Here is a 22,157-nt window from a genome sequence, read left to right on the forward strand (position 1 = left end):
GGCAGCACACGAATCCCGCGTCGAAAAAATTGGTCATCTTTTGAGACGATCCACGAATCAATCCAATTTTTCACTTCTTCATAAGAACGGAAGTGCTGGTCAGCCAGGCCGTGTTTCATTGATCAAAACAAGTGATAGTCAAAGAGAGCAATGCCCAAAGAATACGGCGGGTGGAGTAGAACTTCCCATTTCAACGTTTCCAAGTATGTTTTGACGGGCTTTGCGACATGGGGTCGTGCATTGTCATGCTGCAAAATCACTTTATCATATCTATCGTTGTATTGCGGCCGTTGGTCTTTCAGTGCTCGGCTCAAACGCATCAATTGCTTTCGATACCGATCGCCTGTGTTTGTTTCAGTCGGTTTTAGTAGCTCATAACACACTACGCCGAGCTGGTCCTATCAAATATAGAGCATAGCTTGGAGCCGTGAATATTCGGTTTGGCCATCGACGTGGAAGCATGGCCGTCCTTATGACCTCCTGCGCTTGAGGTTATCGTAATAAATCCATTTTTCGTCCCCAGTCATAATACGATGTAAAAATCCCTTCCGTCTTTGCCTTCCAAGCAACTGTTCACAAGCAAACAAACGCCGTTCAACATCTCTCGGCTTCAACTCGTACGGCACCCAATTTCCTTGCTTCTGAATCATTCTCATGACTTTGAGGCGCTTTGAAATGGCTTGTTGAGTCACTCCCAATGATCCTGCCAATTCTTCTTGCGTTTGCGTATACACGAGTCTTGATCAAGTAATGCCTCTAATTCTGCATTTTCGAAAACCTTCTCTCTCCCACTGCCATGCCGATCTACGACGTAAAAATCACCGTTCTTGAAGCGTTGAAATTACTCTCGGCACGTTCTTTCACTAATAGCAGCCTTACCATACGTATTTGAGAGCATTCGATGAGCCTCAGCCGCAGATTTCGTATTAAAGCAAAAAATTAAAACCTCCCGCAAATGACGAGAATTTGGCTCGTAAGCTGACATTTTCAATCGAGAATAACTTTATGATGCAGACACAAATCGACTAATATTTCGATGGCGTTATGTTTACAAATGTCTAAACTTATTGTATGATGTCTATGATCTATTTATTGCGATCACCACTTACCGCTACAACCATCTATTCGAAAACAGCGGAAGCAAAGTTGTACACCTAGGCATATTTAAGATACATTTGAGATACCTGTACCTAAGTACTTTATTTTTTTTAATACCTATACTTGTATCTCGGTACATTTTTTCCTATACTTATATTCAGATACTAAAAATAAAGTATCCTACACAACACTGCTTTTGATCCCCCCATTTATCAAACTTGAGAAGGGGACTCAATTTAAAATTTTTCTGGAAATAATATTTTATCATAAATTTTCATTCAGCATATCATTTAACTCTAAATTCAAGATTAAAAAACAGGCAATTTTTTAGCTATTTTGAGGATCACCCTTTACTTCTAGAATTAAAGTACACATATTAATATTAGCCTCGGTAAATAAATTGAACTTTATACCGACAATAAAAGAAATTTTTTGACTGCTCCTGTATTTAAATTTGCAATAATAAGAAGTTAGGGTAATTAATTTTTTTTCTAAGAAATCTTTAATCTTACAAGGAAAATACCAGAAAGTTTCCACTCTGATTTTGTTGAGTTTTATATATGTTGTAATCCTACCCTCCATTTATTTTGTGCAAAAGTAATACAATTCACCTTTCAAGTATTCTCGAGAAAAACGAGTTTACAAATTTACATGTTTCTTATATACCAGGTTGTAAAAACCGATTTGCAACCAACGGCGTAGCTCAGTTAGTAAGGCGCTTGGCTACTACACTGCATGTTGCTGGTTCAAATCTCTCTCCCTCACTTTTTTTTCAAATACCGTGGAATATGTTATTATTTTACCACAAAAAATGTTTTGTTGATAAAATTTATTATATTAAAAAATTGCTTTATATTTTTGTTTTATGTAACAAAAATTTTTGTAATTATTTACATTACCGATTCTTTACTGATTTTGATGATCTTTAAATATGTTGTCAGAATTATTATTCAACAACTTTTTTTTATACATGTTATCGCCGTTCGATCTTAGTTTCTGAGTTATATACAAAAACTTATTAACAAAAAAAGTTTGATAAATACGATAAAACACTTCTTCGCTGTGACCACATGCACGCACGCACGCACGCACGCACGCACGCACGCACGCACGCACGTACGCACGCATGCACGCACACACACACAGACACAGACACGAGGGGTACAAGTAGGGCCTTCGGCCCCCTTCCCGCACCCATTCCGTCGGTAGGGGTACCTTGGATAGAAATACGCAAAAGTACGGTGCGTATTTTGTTGAGAAATAACTATGTCAGTTAAGTTGTAATTTATCATCAACAAAGTACGCACCATACTTTTGTGCACTTCTACCCAAGGCATCCTTACTGACGGGGTGGGTGCGGGAGGAGAGCCTAAAGTCCCCCCTTGTATACCCCATGTGTGATGTTTTTTTCAATATTCCATATCACGTTGGCGCAAAATTAGGCTAAAATTCCGTGATATGGAATATTGGCCTAATTTTGCGCCAACAAGGTTCAATATTTTGAGTATGCGTCCCACTATCTGGATCGATAAAATTCATTTTATAGTTTACCTACACCTCCCCCTGCTTACAGAGCAGAGCAGAGGCAAAACCCCTCGCCCTACACTCTGTCCACACATTTTCTATACCGCACCGTCTTCCCTGCTTCAAAACTAATGAATTCAAAACAATAAAAAAAAACTTTTGTGTATAACTCAGAAACTAAGGCCGAGCGGCGGTAACATGGAAAAAGTTGTTCAGAATAATGACCTTAACAACATATTTAAAGGTCATCAAAATCGGTGAGGAATCACTAATGTAAGTAATTACCAAAATTATGTAATTTTATATTATTTTATTTTTACAAATTGTGCTGTGCAATTAACCCTTTAACACTCAAATGCATAAATTTTTTTCATAAACTTTGATAGCGTAGACTCTGTATAAACAGACTTTTTATCCAAAAGTACTTTTCTAGGGGTTTTGAGTGTGCTCTTTCCAATGCCGCCGAAAAAAATTGGAAAAAAAGCCTAGAACATTCTTCATTTTCTTATATTTCGTTTTTTATTATAAAATGTTATAGATTAATTTTATTATTATAATATAAAATGTTATAAATTAATTTTATTATAAATTGTTTATTATAAATTGCATAGCACAACTTGTAAAAATAAAATAATATAAAATTACATAATTTTTATTACATAAAACAAAAATATAAACCAATTTTTTAATATAATATAATAAATTTTATTAATTTTATAAATAAAACATCGTTTTTGTAAAAAAAAGTAATAACATATTCTACAATATTTTTAAAAAAACGAGGAAGAGAGTTCTAAATCAGCAACATGCAATGTAGTGGCCAAGGTGGTTTACTGGGCTACGCCGCTAGTTGCAAATCTGTTCTTACAACCTAGTGCATAAGGAACATGTGAATTTTTAAACTCGTTTTTCTTGAAAACATGTGAGAGGTGAATCGTATTACTGTAACATAAAATAAAGGGAAAGTAGGATTGCAAAATATATATAAATCTCAGCAAAATCGAAAGGGAAACTCTCTGGTGTTCTCCTTATTAGTTTGAATTGCATGATAATACTTGTATATGTTATTCCTACAGGAATACGGTGTCATTTTGAATATATATTTCGTAGATTTTGTACAATAACCCTTTCACCAGCACAATTTTTCTACTAGTCGGATTTTTTAGATATTTTGTATTTCTCGGTTTTTTGGATCGCTGATAACAGTTCTGAAATTATATTTTGTAAATTCTATAAATATATGTCTACACAGGGTGTCCCATTTTAATCTATCATCCCTTGTAACTTTGCAGGGAACGATCGTATAGAAAAATGTTTCAGACAAAAGTTGTATGGCTGTGCCATATTCAGTCCCATTCAAAGGTGACCTTGGCCTTGACCTTGAAATCAAATTTGAAAAACATTTGTAAAGTCAACTTAATTTTTTTAAATAAAACCCCTTACTTTTTATTACATATTCTTGTAGCTCGTCTCAAGAGCTTTCTAAAACACTATAATTAAAAGTGTTTTGCTTAACTACTTTTTGAGATATAAGACTTGAAAGTTACAATACCGCCGGCATTAGCATTACCCAAGATGTACCACGTGGAGGTTGCTCGGTCGGATTTACACATCGTGTGTGTGTGTGTGTGTGTGTGTGTGTGTGTGTGCGTGTGTATAAACAATCGTGTTTACGCCTTGGTGTGGATACCTAAAAATGAAAAACTATTTTATTGTAGGTGTTCAAAAACGTGTTTTCAACGTCTTCAAAAACCTTCTTGGATACATAAACGCAATCTTTCGTCAAAATTGTTACAAACTCTTTCAAGCATAGCTGGTGTTATTCTCTAAAATACGTTACAAACACGCACGCACGCACGCACGCACGCGCGCACACACACACACACACACACACACACACGAGGTGTAAATCCGACTGAGCAACCTTCGCGTGGTACACTTTAAGTAATGCTAATGCCAGCGGTACTGTAACTTTCAAGTCTTATAACTTAAAAAGTAGTTAAGCAAAACACTTTTAATTATAGTGTTTTGGAAAGGTCTCAAGATGAGCTACAAGAATATTTAATAAAAAGTAAAGAGTTTCGTTCAAAAAAATTAAGTTGACATACAAATGATCTAAAAGTTCCTTTACCAATACTAAAAGTTTATTTACCAATTTTAGCTTAGATTATTTACTGAATTATTAATAAATGAAGTTGATCAATCAGACGGCGCGCGGCCGGTGTATGCAGAAGCGTAGCGTGCCATGTGGCTCCACGGGCTCTCCATGCGCTTATCACACATTCCTTCACTTAAAACTTTATTTTTATTTTTGATATTAATAAATAATTAAATAAATAAATTTAAATTAATAAATTAATAAATAAAGAAATAAATAACTAAATAAACTAATAAGTAAATGAACAAAAATAAATACAATTATAAATTATTTCAATTCCTTATTATTTTTTATTTTTAGTTGTTAATTATTTATTTGTGTACTCGTACTTATTTAATTATTTAAAATATTTATTTGATTCAATTACTTAATTCTCATAGTTGACTTAGCAGCAATAAGCAAAATTAACTACGAAAAGTGTTATACAAAGGTATAAAAAAGATTGTTGATAAAAAGTATTAAAATAAATTGTTAATAAACAATTTGTTTAAACAATTTTTAAAGAATTATTTCAGCATGTGTCAATTATTACAGTGATTTTTTTTTAGCAAAGGAGCTATCAATTTTTACTTAAAAACAGTTTAAAAAAAAATATTTTAACAGTTTTTTAAATAATTTTTTAGTATCAACATGTATCATGCGTTCCAAGGAAATGTGTGATAAGCGCGTGGAAAACCCGTGGAGCCACGCTACGCTTCTGCACACTAGTCGCGCGCCGTCTGATTGATCAACTTCATTTATTAATAATTCAGTAAATAATAATCTAAGCCAATTGGTAAAGGAAAGGTAAACTTTTAGTTTAAAATTTTACTCTCTTTCACTCTGCAAAATAAGAATTATTCATTCTGGGACACCCTTATATATATATATGTATTTATTTATTTATTTATTTATTTATTCATTTATGGCAATTTTATCAAATTCATTACCAAAATTTTAAATATTCAATAAAAAGTGAGGTTAGATACTCAGAAAACACACACACCCACACACGCAAGTAAATATATACATACACACATACGCGCACGCGCACACACATGCGCGTGGGGGAAATTAATTATAAACATTCACAAATTCCCTCTTAGCGTGACGCAAAGCTGACGACGTGGACGTGGGTTCAAACTTTTTGTAAAATACATTTATAAAAAATATGTGAAATTCATTTATAAAAACCTCAGAAATCAAAAACGTTATAAAAATAGATTCAAAAAGTAGAACTGCAATTTAAAAAAAAATTTACATTAGAATTTATACCGTAACGAGCTCCTCAACTAATATGCGTTCAAATGTGTTCAAGCGATATTATTTCGGTAATCTTCAATAAAAGTTATATTTATATTTATAATTATGTATATTAAAACGTATATATGTAACCACACATGACATTTGAAACGAAATAACCAAATTTGAAATATCAAAAATAAATGTAAGTACATAAAATTCTACAGAAAATAGAAAAATTCACAATGGTTTTTTAGTAACTAGGTAATTCGTTTATAAAAAAAGTTCTAGCCTGCCAAAAATTCTGGAAAAAAAAATACTTTGAGATGTGGAAAACACCATAAATTATTAACAAAAATTTTTAGACTCAGTTTTTGAATAACCGAATTTTTTTAATCCAAAAAATCGCTTTTTTCAACTTTATTCGTTTATTAATAATTACAGACAAACAATTATGTATAATAAATCTTTTAAACATAAATTAACTATTATTACATCACAATAATGCAAATCCATAATTATTTTTGCTAAATCATAAAAGAAATATTGCAAAAATAGAAGAAAAAAAGGTGGGAAGTATACTTTCCACCGCCGGTGAAAGAGTTAAACAAATATTGTTATCAAGTGACAGTTCTACGCAATAAAAATAAAAAAAATTTTGTTTTTTATATAAATTTAACCATCTTTTTTTTAGATTTTTGTGCGTACTTTAATTCTGCAAAAGACTTTTGCAATTGCTCTATAAAGCCAATTAAAAAATTAGTTTATTTTAAAAATGTCGGTAAAATAGACGACTTTAAAATTTCCTTAACTACATATATTATAGCTCTAAAATAGTAAGAAATCAATGTTATTCATACACTGGAACCTCGTAACAAAGTATCTTTAAATAACACACAACTTCCATATACGCTAGACTTATGTGAGTAGGGTGAGGACAACGATACAATCGCGACTGGCTTATCTAACTGTTTGAGAGTTACCTCGTTATAAGACATAAAGTCCCGAACTGTGCTCTATTATAAGATTCCAGTGTAATAATATTACATACTAGGAATGTTTATAGCAACTTTTTCTTGACGTCGTTCTCTAATATTCCTGGTCAGTGTCTTGAAACGTGGATGACCGGGATATATAGCTTCATCAGGAAAAAATAAGCTCTTAGAAGCGCCAGCATTAGGTGTTGGATAAGAAGAAGGATCGGTAAAATCTGAAGCTCCTACTCTGCGACATAAATTTTATCATTTATATAATTAATATATAAAAAATATATAATATATACTTAATAAAATAAGGAAATTGCTGAATGCGTACTATTTATTTTGTTTACTACTTATTTTTTATTATATTTCCCACTTGATATTGATTTCCACACAAATGTTGTAACTTTGTTTTAAATATCTATTACTTAAATGTTTAACACTTTTTATTAACAATACATTAATTTATTATAAACCTTTTTACAATATGTTGCAATTACTTAAATCATACTCATGGTTTTCTAAATCATTAAAAAGATCGAATTTATGAATTAAAATAAATAAAATGTAAGGAATTATAAACCAACATTTCCTTTATTAATTACTTATTAAAAAATCCTATATTTTAATAACAACAATAATGAAAAAGTCATTAACACTATGTAAAACGCCGATCTAACGTTGACTACGAACTGACTGTATATAACAGGGTTATATATAGTCAGTTTGAAGGCAACACTAGATGCAAGTTTTCGAGAAATCGTGATCATCGACTTTAAAAACGTTTTTTTTTTAAACGCGTTTAAAGTTTCAAAGGTAAATTACATGCAGAAATTTTTAACTTACACAGAATCATCAAGCGCCAGTTCCATACAAAAGACCTTCCGCTGCACTTGCCGCTTCTAACATTGCCCCCAAACTGACGTAGGCAACGTTAGATCGGCGTTTTACATAGTGTTAATGACCTTTTCATTATTATTGTTATTAAAATATTTGATTTTTTAATAAGTAATTAATAAAGAAAATGTTGGTTCATAATTCCTTACATTTTATTCATTTTAATTCATAAATTCGATCTTTTTAACGATTTAGAAAACCATGAGTATGATTTAAGTAATTACAACATATTGTAAAAAAGTTTATAATAAATTAAAGTATTATTAATAAAAAGTGTTAAACATTTAAGTAATAGATATCTAAAACATAAAGTTACAATATTTGTAAACAAACTGACTGTATACATATAATGGTTGGTTCGTAGGCAACATTAGATCGACGTTTTAGAAGCGGCAAGTGCAGCGGAAGGTCTTTTGTATAAAACTGGCTCTTGATGATTCTGTATAAGTTAAAATGTCTGCATGTAATTCACCTTTGAAACTTTAATGCGTTAAAAAAAAGTTTTCAAAGTCAATGATCACAATTTCTCGATACTATTGCACCGATCTTTCTGAAATTTTTAGGGCTTCTTAACAACATAAAAAACTAGTTCGTGATCAAAAGATTTTATTTTTTATTGCATGGTTTTAATTTTATGGAAATATTAAAATTATCAAAAGCGGACCATTTTTTCACAAAAATTAAAATTTTGACTTTGTAACATCTGCTATTTTGTGAAAAATCAATATTTTGCAAAATCCTTCGATCACAAACTAGATTTACTCATATTTTAACGAAATTATTTTGGTTTTTTGTTTCAAATAACCTGAGAGCGAGAAAAAGTGATCAACGCAATTCAAGTTTTTTTCGAGTTGTTTTAAAAAAATTGCTGTATCCCGCTATAAATTGTATATTTTTACTTAACAAAATTCTTCAAAATTCTACAATAATTACTTTTTCATAAGTCATAAGTTATCAAAGGATTCTTAGTCAAATTTCAATTGCATCTTCTATCTCAAGTATTGATGAAAGGGAAAATAACAGTGAGAAAAATTCCAATGACGATGATATAGAAACTAATATCATTAAAGAACACACAAAAGATGTTAATTGTCATCAATAAATTAACATGTCTTGATGGAACTACTTCAAGGTTGACAAATCAAAATCAAGTACAGTAAAAAAAAAAGTTGCTGTATGTCAATTTTGTAATCCTACAAAAGCATTTAAAGAACAATTTAGAATTACTTCTAACTTTACAACGCATATAAAGATAAATTAAACTAATTATAATGCAACACTTAAAATAAATAATTAAAGATAAACAATTGTTAATTAAAAAAAAATTGATATTTTTCTACTAGATTCTTGATCACGTGACGTTTTTATACCAATAATGAAAAGTGGCTTCACTCTTTTGGGATTCTGCTCATGAGCTTTAATATTCGTTAGCAATGTGTTGTTGAACCAAATAATTTTCTTCCAAATCATCTCCATAACCAAAATTTCTGCTTAATTTTTTAAATTATCTCTTTAATTGTTTTTATTTTAAAGAATTTTCAAAATACATAGATATATTTCTAAACACCTCATAACTTAAAAAGTAAAAAAAAAAATTTATTATGTTTTGGAAAGCTCTCAAAGTAAGCTAAAAAAATATATTATAATATTAGGTGTACAACTTTGCTTCCGCCGTTTTCCAATAGATGGCTGTAGCGGTAAGTGATGGTCGAAATAAATAGATCGTAGACATCTGTGACGTGACGTTTTTCGTCCGTCACAAGGGCCGGAATGGCCCAATCGGAAAGGGTCATTTGGGGCCGCTCCTTACTCTGAGGAGGAGGGCGGTCTCTCCTTTTTGTGTTAAATATTGTTGTAAGGTACTTAGGAATCCAACAAGCAAAAGGCGCAATTCGCGGGAGAAGTGGTGTGCCAGAAAGATCCCATGTAATAAGGGAGCAACCATCGAGGAACAGCGAAAAGAATTGCAGGAGCGGCTGAGCGGGATTCCAGACCACCGTAAAACCACTTGGGCAAGTATACAATCGACGTTATCGTGACAGGAAAGTGGAGGATCGTGAGGCGGTTGCTACCGTATGTCGCCTTCTTTTAGGAACTTTGGTGGCGAGAGCGGGCCGGAAGGAGTGGGGCGCTCCTAAGTACGACGCCGGAAAAGTTAGAGCGCGTCCTCGCACTCCGTGGAGCCGGGTGGAGGACCCCAGCCGGAGCGGTCAACAATGGTCGAGGCCGACGTCGGGAAGGCCGGAGCCTGATCAACCCCGAGCCAACCTCGCCAGAAAATAAGGATCTGGCAGCAGACCATCGGCCCGTGAAGACCAGCGGCCTTCAAATTGCGCGGCGTCGAGACCGGAGGCGCCCTTGGCCCGCAGGAGCAGAGAGAACGAAGCGACGCCCTATCGACAGGAAGATCCCTGTGCGCGAGTCGATGCGCAGATCGATGCGCAAGGACAATGCAAAGATCCTAATCGATGTCCGCGGTGTCCCTGCTCGCTCACGCCATCTCACTGTTCGGCGAGACAACATAGAGAGCGATTCCACGGTCATCGACGACGTCGCACAGACTGTAAGGCCACCACGTCGACCACGCGGTAAGAACGGAGACGGCCGGCCCTGCATTTCGCGAGAGATTATCGAATAATTACCCTACCGAGCGTTCGGTGGGAGAACTAAGAGTAATCGCGGAATAAATTTACCGAGGTTAGAGTCATCGTACTGCGGGGCCGTGTCGATCTCCGTCTCCTAGATATAATACTTTCGCCTATCGTTTCCTCCCTCGGGAAAAATGTCAAGCCGACAGTCCAATTGTAGAAAGTAGAGTGTAGCGACGGGATAGCACGTAAAGCGATATTGCTGGGATTCACTCGCCGTTTGATACCGAAAGTACACGAGTCATACGCATTGTACCGAGGCGAGATCGCGTAGACGAGAACTTCTGAAATACGCGTAATGAGTCGAAAATCTATCCCGGACGCCGTTAGAGCCAACGTGTTGTATTGTTAATAGCGAGTCATAGTAGATTTCGTTGAAGCGTACGAACTTTATTGTATCGCGAATATTATACCGAGTCATGGAACAGTCACATAAGATAATGATGTTCGGTGGCTGTCCTATATCCTTCGTTTTCATCTGTTAATACTAGACTTTAAATATATTATTTTATTACTCATTAAATTCGTGATTATTTGATGCCGAGACAACTCCTCTCCAGTTGCGTAAAATAAAAGAACCTTGCTCCTCTACCACTTCGTGTAAAGACGGACTATTATATAAAGTTGGCGGACTATTAGCCGTCGTATACCGAGTGCGTTTTGAGTTTTATGCGGTGCGGATTCCCGTCCAATTAAGAATTTGAAAAGTTGAGAAAGGACGACGAAGTTGCGGACGCGATCGGAATTCACGTCGCACATCATACAATAAGCTTAGGCATTTGTAAACATAACGCTATCGAAATATTAGTCGATTTGTGTCTGCATCATAAAGTTATTCTAGATTGAAAATGTCAGCTTACGAGCCAAATTCTCGTCATTTGCGGAGGTTTTAATTTTTTGCTTCAATATAAAGAAATCTGCGGTTGAGGCTCGTCGAATGCTCTCAAATACATATAGTGAAGCCGTTATTAGTGAAAGAACGTGCCGAGAGTAGTTTCAACGCTTCAAAAACGGTGATTTTGACGTCGAAGTCCACTGTCCCTTGGTGGAATCAGCTCGGTGTAGTGTATTATGAGATACTAAAACCGACTAAATCACAGCCGATCGGTATCAAAAGAAATTGATGCGTTTGAGCATCTAATCCGAGCTGAGCATTAAAAGACAAACTGCCACAATACAACGATAGACACAATAAAATGATATTGCAGCATGACAATGCTTGACCCAATGTCGCAAAGCCCGTCAAAACATACTTGGAAACGTTGAAATGGGAAGTCTTACCCCACCCGCCGTATTCTCCGGACATTGCTTCCTCTGACTATCACTTGTTTCGATTAATGACACACGGTCTGGCCGACCAGCACTTTCGTTTCTATGAAGAAGTGAAAAATTGGATCGATTCGTGGATCGTTTCAAAAGATGACCAGTTTTTTCGACGCGGGATTCGTATGCTGCCAGAAAAATGGAAGAAAATAGTAGCCAGCGATGCACAATACTTTGAATCATTTGGGTAAATGTATAACCAGTTTTTCACAATAAAGCCTCAAATTTCGAAAAAAAACCGCGGAAGCAAAGTTGTATAATAATTAAAGGTTGCTATTAAAAAAAAAACAATTTTTATTTTAAAAGATTTCCTTGAAAATTCATAAAAAGATATGTAAAAGCCAAATCCTTTTACGAATCGTACCAAAATCAATACCAACCTAGATTAAATAATACTCTATCTTTAAAAAAGAATTCAGCCCGATATCACAAAATTTGCGGAAGTTAAAGCAATAACGAACATTTCTCAAAAAATTCAAAGTTTTATAAAAAAAGAAGCTCTTAACCCGATCATCAACAAATTCAATAAAAATCTTTCTTAAGTGACACTCTATCGATTAAAAAAAATCAGCCCGATATCTAAAAATTACAGAAGTTATAACACCTACGGACATCAAATCCGCGCACGCACGCACGCACGCACGCACACACACACACACACACACACACGCGCGCGCGCGCGCGGACATTTTTTATGTGTTTTTTCGACGTTTTAGAACATTCTAAACACACTGCCAACACACAGCCACTTCTAAGCATACCAAAGAAAACTGAAAAACATTTTTTTTTACCAAACAATTTCCCCGATGAGGAAGTAAAAAGTGTATATCATAATACTACTATCTCCTTATTATCAATTTTATTTAATATTCTATTTATTTTTCTAGAGTAAACATGCAAATATTTATAATGAGTATTTGGAATATGCAAAACGAACGCGGTGTGGAAAATACTTCCGTTATTAGTAGAAAATGCTGGTCGTGTGTTTTAAATCAAGAAAAATTTGAGCAAAATTTCTATCTTAAAAAAGGCATATAATAAAACCTCTTTTCTGCGATGCTGATTGGTTCTCTCGCTGCGCTTACTTCATGTTGTAAGAATAACTGTCATTGCAATTGAATTTTGACAGCAATTTGTATAGATGATTATCTATACAATTATCGTTGTAGTTTATTTTTAAAAAGTAAAAAATAAAAAGCTATATAGCGCGCGCGCGCACACACACACACACACACACACACATTTAAATGGTTAAATTTTTCTATACACGATATTCTATATACTGCTAATACATAACTAAAAAAAATCATTTTTATTTCTTGCATTTCATACATATTTTCTTCAAATTTATAAGCACGCTTTATCATTTAAATTATTAGTGTCTCAAGAAAAAAATTATACGCCTCACATGTACACTAAGACTTCTGGTTGGATAGCGAGAGAGCGTGGGTGGAGAAAGAGTATAGTGTTATAAAAGGTGGGAAAAGAAGAAAAAGAAGGCCGAGAACAGGAATAAGAGATACCAAAAAGGAAGGAGGGAAGGAAGAAGAAGGCTTGAAATTGAAGGAAAGGAAAGAAAGAAGAAGAGACAGAAGTAATTAGAAAGTAAAACAGACAGTGCGGTGAGGTTAGGGAGGAAAGCAACGCGGGAATAGAAAGCAAAGAGTTAGGGAAATAATAAGACAGCGACAAGACAGTTGGCAGCAATGGCAGAAAGACCGGCAGGAAGCAAGAACAAACCGAAAGGGAAAGAAAAAGCACTAGACAAATACGTGATAGGAGGCGAGGACACGCTAGGGAAAGGACTAGCAAAAATCTGTTCGGAGATAGAGGCATTGAGAAGAGAGATGAGAGGAGAAATGGAAAGGTTAAAAGAACAGATGGCAGAAGAGAGAATAGCGAGAGAGGAGGAAAGAAGAAGAGAAAAGGAAGAATGGTTAGAAGAAAAAAGAAGATTAGTGGAGAGGATCGAAACGTTAGAATGGATTAACGAAAAGAAGGAAAGAGAAGAAAGAAAAAACAGGATTGTGATAAAAGATACACAATGGAGAAAAGAGGGATTAGAACAGGAGGTGACAAAATTTATCGAAGACAAAATGAAAATAAAGGTGCAAATCAGGAAAGCGAGCAGTATAATGACAAAAGGTAACAAGGAGATGGTAGTGACGGAGGTTGACAGCTGGGAACAGAAGAGGAATATTATGAGCAAGAAAAAGGACTTAGAAAGAGGCGTAATAATAGATGATGACCTAACGAAGAAGAAAAGAGAAATACAACAGCAACTGAGAGAAATTGCGAAAAAAGAAAAGGAGAAAGGAGTAAAAAACGTAAGGATAGGGTACAAGAAAATTAAAGTGGAAGAGAAATGGAATGAAAAAGAAGGAAAACTAGAGGAGGAGAAAAGAAGAGGATGAGGACACGGGAACCACGGTGAGAGAGGGGAGAAGGAGGCAGGGCTAAAGATTAACTTTTGGAACATAGCAGGCATAACAAATAAATGCGAAGAAACATGGGAATACCTCGAGGGATTTGACATAATCGGACTAACAGAGACGTGGATGGAAGAAGAAGCATGGAGAAGAATCAAAAGCAAACTTTCAAACAAATTTGAGTGGTCCTATATAGCGGCGACAAGGGAGAATAAAAAAGAAAGAGCAAAAGGAGGAATTATAATGGCAGTAAACAAGGAAATAGATAATGCATCAACAAGAGAGATAAACAAGGGAGCGATGGAAATAAATTTGGAATATAATAAAAAGAAATGGAGAATAATTACAATATACAGTCAGAATATTAAAAAAATGTTGGAGAGCTTAAAAGAGGAAGTGGAGGAGAAGGAGGAAGAATATTTGATAATGGAGGCGACTTTAATGCAAGAACAGAAAATAAAGGAGGACCAATAGAAATAAAAAACGAGAAAAACGAAGAAAGCAGAAAATCGAAAGATAAAATAATAAATAAAGAAGGAGAAATAATGATACAAGAAATTAACGAGAGAGGATGGACGATACTAAATGGCAGTATGGGGAAGAAAGGAGACTGGACATTCATAGGAGAATCAGGAGCATCGGTCATAGATTATATAGTAACAAATGATAAAGCATTAGAAGAAGTAGTAAAAATGGAAGAAAGAAACAGAACAGAATCGGATCACGTACCGCTGGAAGTGGAAATAGAAAGAGAGGAGACAGAGAAAGGAAAAGGAAAAAAGAAGAGTGACGCAATAACAAAAGAGAAATGCATATGGACAACGGAAGCAGTGGAATATTATCACAGCAAATGTGAAGGTTGGACGTGCTTGGAGGAAGGGAAAGAAGAGATATGGAGGGAGCTACAAGACAAAATAAAGAACTCGGTTATGAAAGAGAAGAAGAAGATAATTCCGTGGAAGATGGGAAGAAGAGGTTGGCATAGCAAGGAATGGAAAGTAAAAAAAAGAGAGCTAAGAAGGGATATGAGAAGAATGAAAAAAGAAAAAATCAGTAGAGAAGAGTATATTAGAAAGAAGAAAGAGTACAAAGTATGGTGCGAAGAAGAAAGGGAAAAGCACGAAAGGGAAGAAGAAGAAAGGATAAGATTGATAGGATCGGAGGAAGAGGTGTGGAAATATATCAACAAATTTAGAAAAAGAAGAGAAAGAATAGACGAAAATATTGAATTGAAGGAATGGAAGAAACATTTCATAGAATTATTAGGAGGTACGGAGAAGAGGATAATTTGGGAAGAAGAAAAGGAAAAGAGAGAAGAGAGAAAAGAAGAAAAAGAAGAAAAGGAAATGGCAAACAAAAAGGAAATAACAAAAGAAGAATTAGCAAAACAACTAAGAGAGTTAAAAAAAGGAAAAGCACCAGGAGAAAATGAAATAGAGAACAAAGCATGGAGGCTGATGCCGGAGGAAATAGGAGAGGTGCTTTGGAAATTAATAAATAGAATATGAAAAAAAGGAGGAATCCCGAATGACTGGAACAGGGGGCTAATAAGCCCAATATATAAAAAAGGCGACAAAACCGAAGTTAAGAATTACAGAGGGGTAACATTAATGGACACAGCGTATAAGGTATATGCAAATATACTAAATGAAAGATTACAAAGAGAGGTGGATGGAAAACTAGAAGAAACCCAATTTGGATTCAGGAAAGGAAGAGGAACAACAGACGCAATATACGTTCTAAACTACTTACAAGGGAACCTCGCGAACCCGAAAATTCTGATTTTAATGAAACTTGGCATAAATGTAGAAGGGGTGAATATATGAATTTAGAAATTAAAATTTGGTGCTTATAAACGGTTTAAAGGGTTGAAACCACCCTTCAAAAATTTTGAGTTTTTGCCTTTTCTGGATATATCTCGTAAACTAAACAAAATATTAAAAAATGTTTCATACAAAAGTTTTACTGTATATATACCTCTATTTAACTATGTTATTTATTTAAAAAAGAAATCTTTTTTTCAAAAACAAATTTTTTTTTCTTTAAAAAAAATTTTTTTTTTGAAAAAAATAAATATGATAGTTGAATAGAGGTATTCATGCCGTAAAACTTTTGTGAGAAACATTTTTTAATATTTTGTTTAGTTTACGAGATATATCGAGAAAATGCAAAAATGTCTCAACTTTGAAGCGTGCTTTCACCCCTTCAAGCCGTTTTTGAACCAAAATAAAACATTTCTAAATTAATGTATTTACACCCTCTACATTTATGCCAAGTTTCATTAAAATCAGAAAATTTTCTGTTTGGTCTTATAAACGGTTTGAAGGAGTGAAACTACCCTTCAAAGGTTGAGATATTTTTACCTTTTCTCCATATATCTTGTAAACTAAACAAAATATAAAAAAATGTTTTATGCAAAAGTTTTACAGCATAAATACCTCCATTTAAATACGGTGTTTATTTTTTGAAAAAAAATTTTTTTTTTAATTAAGATAAATTTTCAATAAAATTGACTTTTATGTATATAGCATTTATAAAGTAATTACCCAGCAAACACAAAGTTACATGTAACGTGCTTGTTAGTTGTAATTTCCCACTCAACAATGTAATTGTAATATAACACGTGTGTTATATTACAATTACATTGTTGAGTGGGAAATTACAACTAACAGGAACGTTACATGTAACTTTGTGTTTGCTGGGTATACTATCTTATACTACGTTTTATTTATATCATCTATGTGTATATTATATATGTTATATATTATCTACGTTATAATACTATACATTTATATTATCTGCATCCTTGTATGTATTAGTTTTTATCTAACAGTTGCGCAATATTAGTAGTCACGTTGCTTTCACACAGTGTTCATTCTCTCTACGTCACATATTTCACATTCAAGTTTTATATTCGTCATGTCACAGTATGTATCATATATGAAATCACGTATTAATAAAAGTTTGGTATCTTTATTAATGGTGTTACGCGTCATTTTCACAGCAGTGTCAAGTCTAACGTGTGTTTGATCAGTACATCAGTATCACATCTAACATGTGCTTGATTTTTCTTGTTAGATTGTTTTTAATTAAGCGAAGCATAATGTTACACATAAATGTTGCGAATGTTCTTAATATGTTAATTATTTTATTTCAAATTACACATATTCCATCAACGCCTATAAATGAAAGAGAAATACAATTACGTGATGTGATAAAGCATATTATAACAAATGCAGTGAATGACTTATCATTTGATGTACACACTCATTTTGCTTTAAAATTTCAAAATTATTTGGAAGTGGATTTACCTGGCATAGAATATGTAACAGAGAAAGTGGAAGAATTTTTAGAAAATGATAATGTTGATTATGAACCTGATAATGAATATAATTGTGAACCAGAAAACGAAATTTTAAATAGTAGCTATAAAAGGAAAGCCGTCAAATATTGGAGAAGTAATAAAAGGCCGACACTCTCTTTTAGGAGTGCAACGTCGCTTCAGAAAGGTGAAGTCCCTACCACAATTATCATTAAAAAAAAATTCTTCCTCATCATTTGTTACATATTCTATGTCAGGTAAATCCACTTCCCAATAATTTTAAAATTCTAAAGCAGTATCAGTGTGTACATCAAATGATAAGTCATATTCACTGTTATAATATCATTTGTTATAATATCCTCTATCACATCACGTAATTGTATTTCTCTTTCATTTATAGGTGGAATATGTATAATTTGAAATAAAATAATTAACATATTAAGAACATTCGCAACATTTACGTGTAACATTATGCTTCGCTCAATTAAATAATCTAACAGAAAAATCAAGCACTCGTTAGATGTGATACTGATGTACTGATCAAGCACACGTTAGACTTGATACAGATGTGAAAATGACGCGTAACATCATTAATAAAGATATCAAACTTTAATACGTGATTTCCATTTCATATTTGATATATACCGTGATATGACAAATATAAAACTTGAATGTGAAATATGTGACGTAGACAGAATGAACTGTGTGAAAGCAACGTGACTACTCTAATATTGCGCAACTGTTAGATGAAAACTAATACATATAGGGATGCAGATAATATAAATGTATAGTATTATAACATACATAAAATATAACATACATAATATACACATAGATGATATAAATAGAACGTAGTATAAGATAGTATAATTATTTTATAAATGCTATATACATAAAAGTCAATTTTATTGAAAATTTATTTTAATAAAAAAAAAATTTTTTTTTTTTTAAATAAACAGCGTAGTTAAATGAAGGTATTTAGGCTGTAAAACTTTTGTATAAAACATTTTTTTATATTTTGTTTAGTTTACGAGATATAGCGAGAAAAAATAAAAATATCTCAACCTTTAAAGGGTAATTTCACTCCTTCAAACCGTTTATAAGCCCAATCGAAAAATTTTCTAATTTTAATGAAACTTGGCATAAATGTAGAGGGAGCAAATATATTAATTTAGAAATGTTTTATTTTGGTTCAAAAACGGTTTGAAGGGGTGAAACCACACTTCAAAGTTGAGACATTTTTGCATTTTCTCGATATATCTCTTAAACTAAACAAAATATAAAAAAATGTTTCATACAAAAGTTCTACGGCATAAATACCTCTATTTAACTATGCTATTTATTTTTTTCAAAAAAATTTGTTTTTGAAAAAAAATTTTTTTGAAAAAATAAATAGCATAGTTAAATAGAGGTATTTATACTGTAAAACTTTTGTATGAAACATTTTTTAATACTTTGTTTAGTTTACGAGATATATCGAGAAAAGACAAAAACTCAACATTTTTGAAGGGTGGTTTCAACCCTTTAAACCGTTTATAAGCACCAACTTTTAATTTCTAAATTCATGTATTTACTTCTTCTACATTTATGCCAAGTTTCATTAAAATCAGAATTTTCGGGTTCGCGAGGTTCCCTTGTTAGTAAATAAAGAACTAGAGAAGAAAGGGAGAAAAGTATTCGCTTTCTTCGCGGACCTCAAGGCGGCGTTCGATAGGGTGGAGAGAAGAAGACTAAATGAGATGTTGAAGAAGATGGAGATAAATGATAATCTAAGAAAGAGGATAATGGAAACATACAAAGAGACGAGGAATGTGATAAAAATAGGAGACAGAAAAACGGAAGAGTTTTGGACCAGGAACGGTGTAAGGCAAGGATGTCCCATGAGTCCAACATTATTTAACATCTATATTACGGACCTGGAAACAGAGATGAGAAAAGAACAAACTGGAGGGATAGTAATAGGAAGAGAAAAAATTTGGTCCATATCGTATGCAGACGACATAGTGCTGCTAGCAAAAAATGAGCAAGAACTAAAAGGAATGATGAAGAGTTTCAAGAAGTATATAGAAGGAAAAGGTTTACTTCTCAGCCCAGAAAAGTCGAAGGTATTAGTATTTGAGAAGGGAAGAGGAAGCGTGAAGAAAAGGGAATGGAAATAGGGAGAGGAAAAAGAAGAAGAAGTAAAAGAAATAAAGTATCTAGGATACATCATGCAGAAGAACGGCGGAGCGGAAAAACATATTTTGGAAAGAATGAGAAGAGCGACGATTGCAATGAAACAGACATGGAGCATTGGAGAGAGACTGTTCAAAGAGAATTATGAAAGAAGAATAAAAACGTTTAAGGCGCTGGTAGGGAGTGTAGCTTTATACGGAACGGAAATTTGGGGCTGGGGAAACGAAGAAAGAATAGATAGAATAAAGAGAAAGTATACTAAGTGGATATTGGGCTTGGATAGAAGAACACCGAATTATATTTTGATAGAAGAGACGAAAATGGAGGAACTAAGCAAAGAAGCACTAAAAAGGGCCATGAAATACGAAGAGAAAACAAGAAGATCGGAGAAAAAGATAGTCTTGGAATGCATAAAAAAAATAGATAAAAAAGAATCAAGACAGATGAAGAATAAGTGGAAGGAGAAAAGGAAAGCACTGGAGAAGGCAGAGGCAAACAGAGAGGAGATAAGGAGGATGAGAGAAGAAGAAGAGGTGGAGAAGATAGTAAGAGAGATGCTAGAAAGAATAAGGAGAAAAGAAGAAAACGAAAGGAGAAAGAAGATCAAAGAATCCAAATACAACAGCAAGTATAAAGATTTAATGATAGAAGAAATGCCAAGATACCTACAAGGGAGGAAGAAAAAAAAGGACAGAATAACAATTGCAAGGTACAGATGTGGGAATGAATGGAAAGGAGATCAACACTGGAGAGAAGAAGAAGAGAAAATGCGTAGGGTCTGCGGAGAAAAAAAAGAAAGTATGGTACACGTATTAAAAGAATGCGAGGCAACAAAAGATGAAATGACTCCGGAAGAAATATTGAATAAAGATGGAAGAGGATGGGAGGTATTAAAAAGAATATATAAAATTAGAGAAGAAAAGGAAAAAGACGCAAAAGAAAAGAGGAATAGACCTGTTTAAAATAGCTTTACAATTTGACTCTATCTGATTTGATACGATTTGATTTGATTTAATCTGATTTAAGTTGATTTAATTTAGATTGATTTAATTTGAGTAAGTCTTAGGTGTTAAGTTGCAAGTTCCAAGTTTTTTAAGTTTTTCAAGTTTTATTTTTTTGTTAACTTGTTAAGCAATTGTTAACTAATTGTAACTGTAATTATGAATATATAAGACTGTTAATCAAAGAGAGGTGAAGGAAAGGTAATAGAGGCCAAAGAGCTAAGTTAATACAAAACCCTTATATCTATATCTGATATCTTTATCTATGTCTATGTTTATTTATGTTTACGTTTATTTATCTATCTTTATACCTAGGTATCTTTATATATGTATAAATATAACTTTAAGTTTTTGTATCACATATTTTATATCTTATATCGGTTATACCTTTATATCTTTACCGGTATATACGTTATCTGATATCGCAGTGATGTACTTAACCATAAGTGTCGGAATAAATGTAAATAAGAGAACATGTATACTGGAAGTCATCCAAAGCCGAAAGGCATGGATTAAATAAAATAAATAATAAATAAACATGTACACTAGTGAATATGCTTGTAATCCGCATTTCCTGTGTTTTGATATTGAATCAACAATTTTATTTTACTTGTACAGATACATCTAAGCTTCTGCCATCGTAAAACTATAAAACTTTGTTAAAGTTTTGCAAAACCGAGCCGTTCGATGAGTATTTCAGTTAACTGTCGACAGTTTGGTGACCTCATGTTATCTGTTGCTGGTATTGACGAGCAGCACAAGCAGTAAGACTATGGCGTTCCACTTAACACTCGCAATAATCGCGGGATAATTTAATTGTTGTTTATCAAATATTAAAGACAAATGACTGTTACGAGCACTGTGAGCTTTAAGTATTATAGAAGCACTTAATGTGGTAGGGGTGACTTCTGCACAAAGTGGATAAAAATGCATCTGTTCCGTTTATGCTCTTTCGCCGTATAGAGTATAAGAAACAAGTTTTTCCGAAACTAATTTATGCTGCATCCCAGGAATGGAGCCAACAGGCAAGAGAGTATGTATAATCTACCTCAGTCGCGTGTTCTAAGTATAACATCTTAATCATTTGCAACATAGTGTAAAGTATACTTTACACTTAAACAAATCGAAAAAAGAAATAGTTCTTCACTTCCGATTTCTTTGAAACTTTAGATCTTAGATTTTTAGTATCGCTGATTCCAAAAATGAAATCAGAATTTCAAAATTCCTAATAGTTTCTTCAATATAGTGGTTCTAATTCCAAGAAAATTATATATGATGTAAAATTCATTGTAAAAAAAATTGCTTCCATAAGATGTACTCAAACTCCGTGTAACGGTTTTTGGAGCCGTCGATTACGGAGTCAGAATTTAAAAATTAGCAA

General features: G+C 33.4%; 1 protein-coding gene across 8 annotated transcripts in view; it reads right to left on the reverse strand.

Annotated features, from left to right (window-relative positions):
• Window positions 1-22,157, reverse strand: part of LOC105838958 (glutamate--cysteine ligase) — a 109,454-nt gene that overhangs the window by 47,148 nt on the left and 40,149 nt on the right. For all 8 annotated transcript variants that reach the window (XR_004963381.1, XR_004963380.1, XM_012684920.3 and 5 more), the window contains one exon: window positions 7,053-7,225. Coding sequence is in view for 6 of the 8 variants with exons in the window: in XM_012684920.3 (XP_012540374.1) it covers window positions 7,053-7,225 (173 nt within the window). In the remaining 2 variants the exon portion in view is untranslated. The remainder of the gene's footprint in view (window positions 1-7,052; window positions 7,226-22,157) is intronic.

The sequence above is a fragment of the Monomorium pharaonis genome, chromosome 5 (genome assembly GCF_013373865.1).
Source record: "Monomorium pharaonis isolate MP-MQ-018 chromosome 5, ASM1337386v2, whole genome shotgun sequence".
Taxonomy (NCBI): Eukaryota; Metazoa; Arthropoda; class Insecta; order Hymenoptera; family Formicidae; genus Monomorium; species Monomorium pharaonis.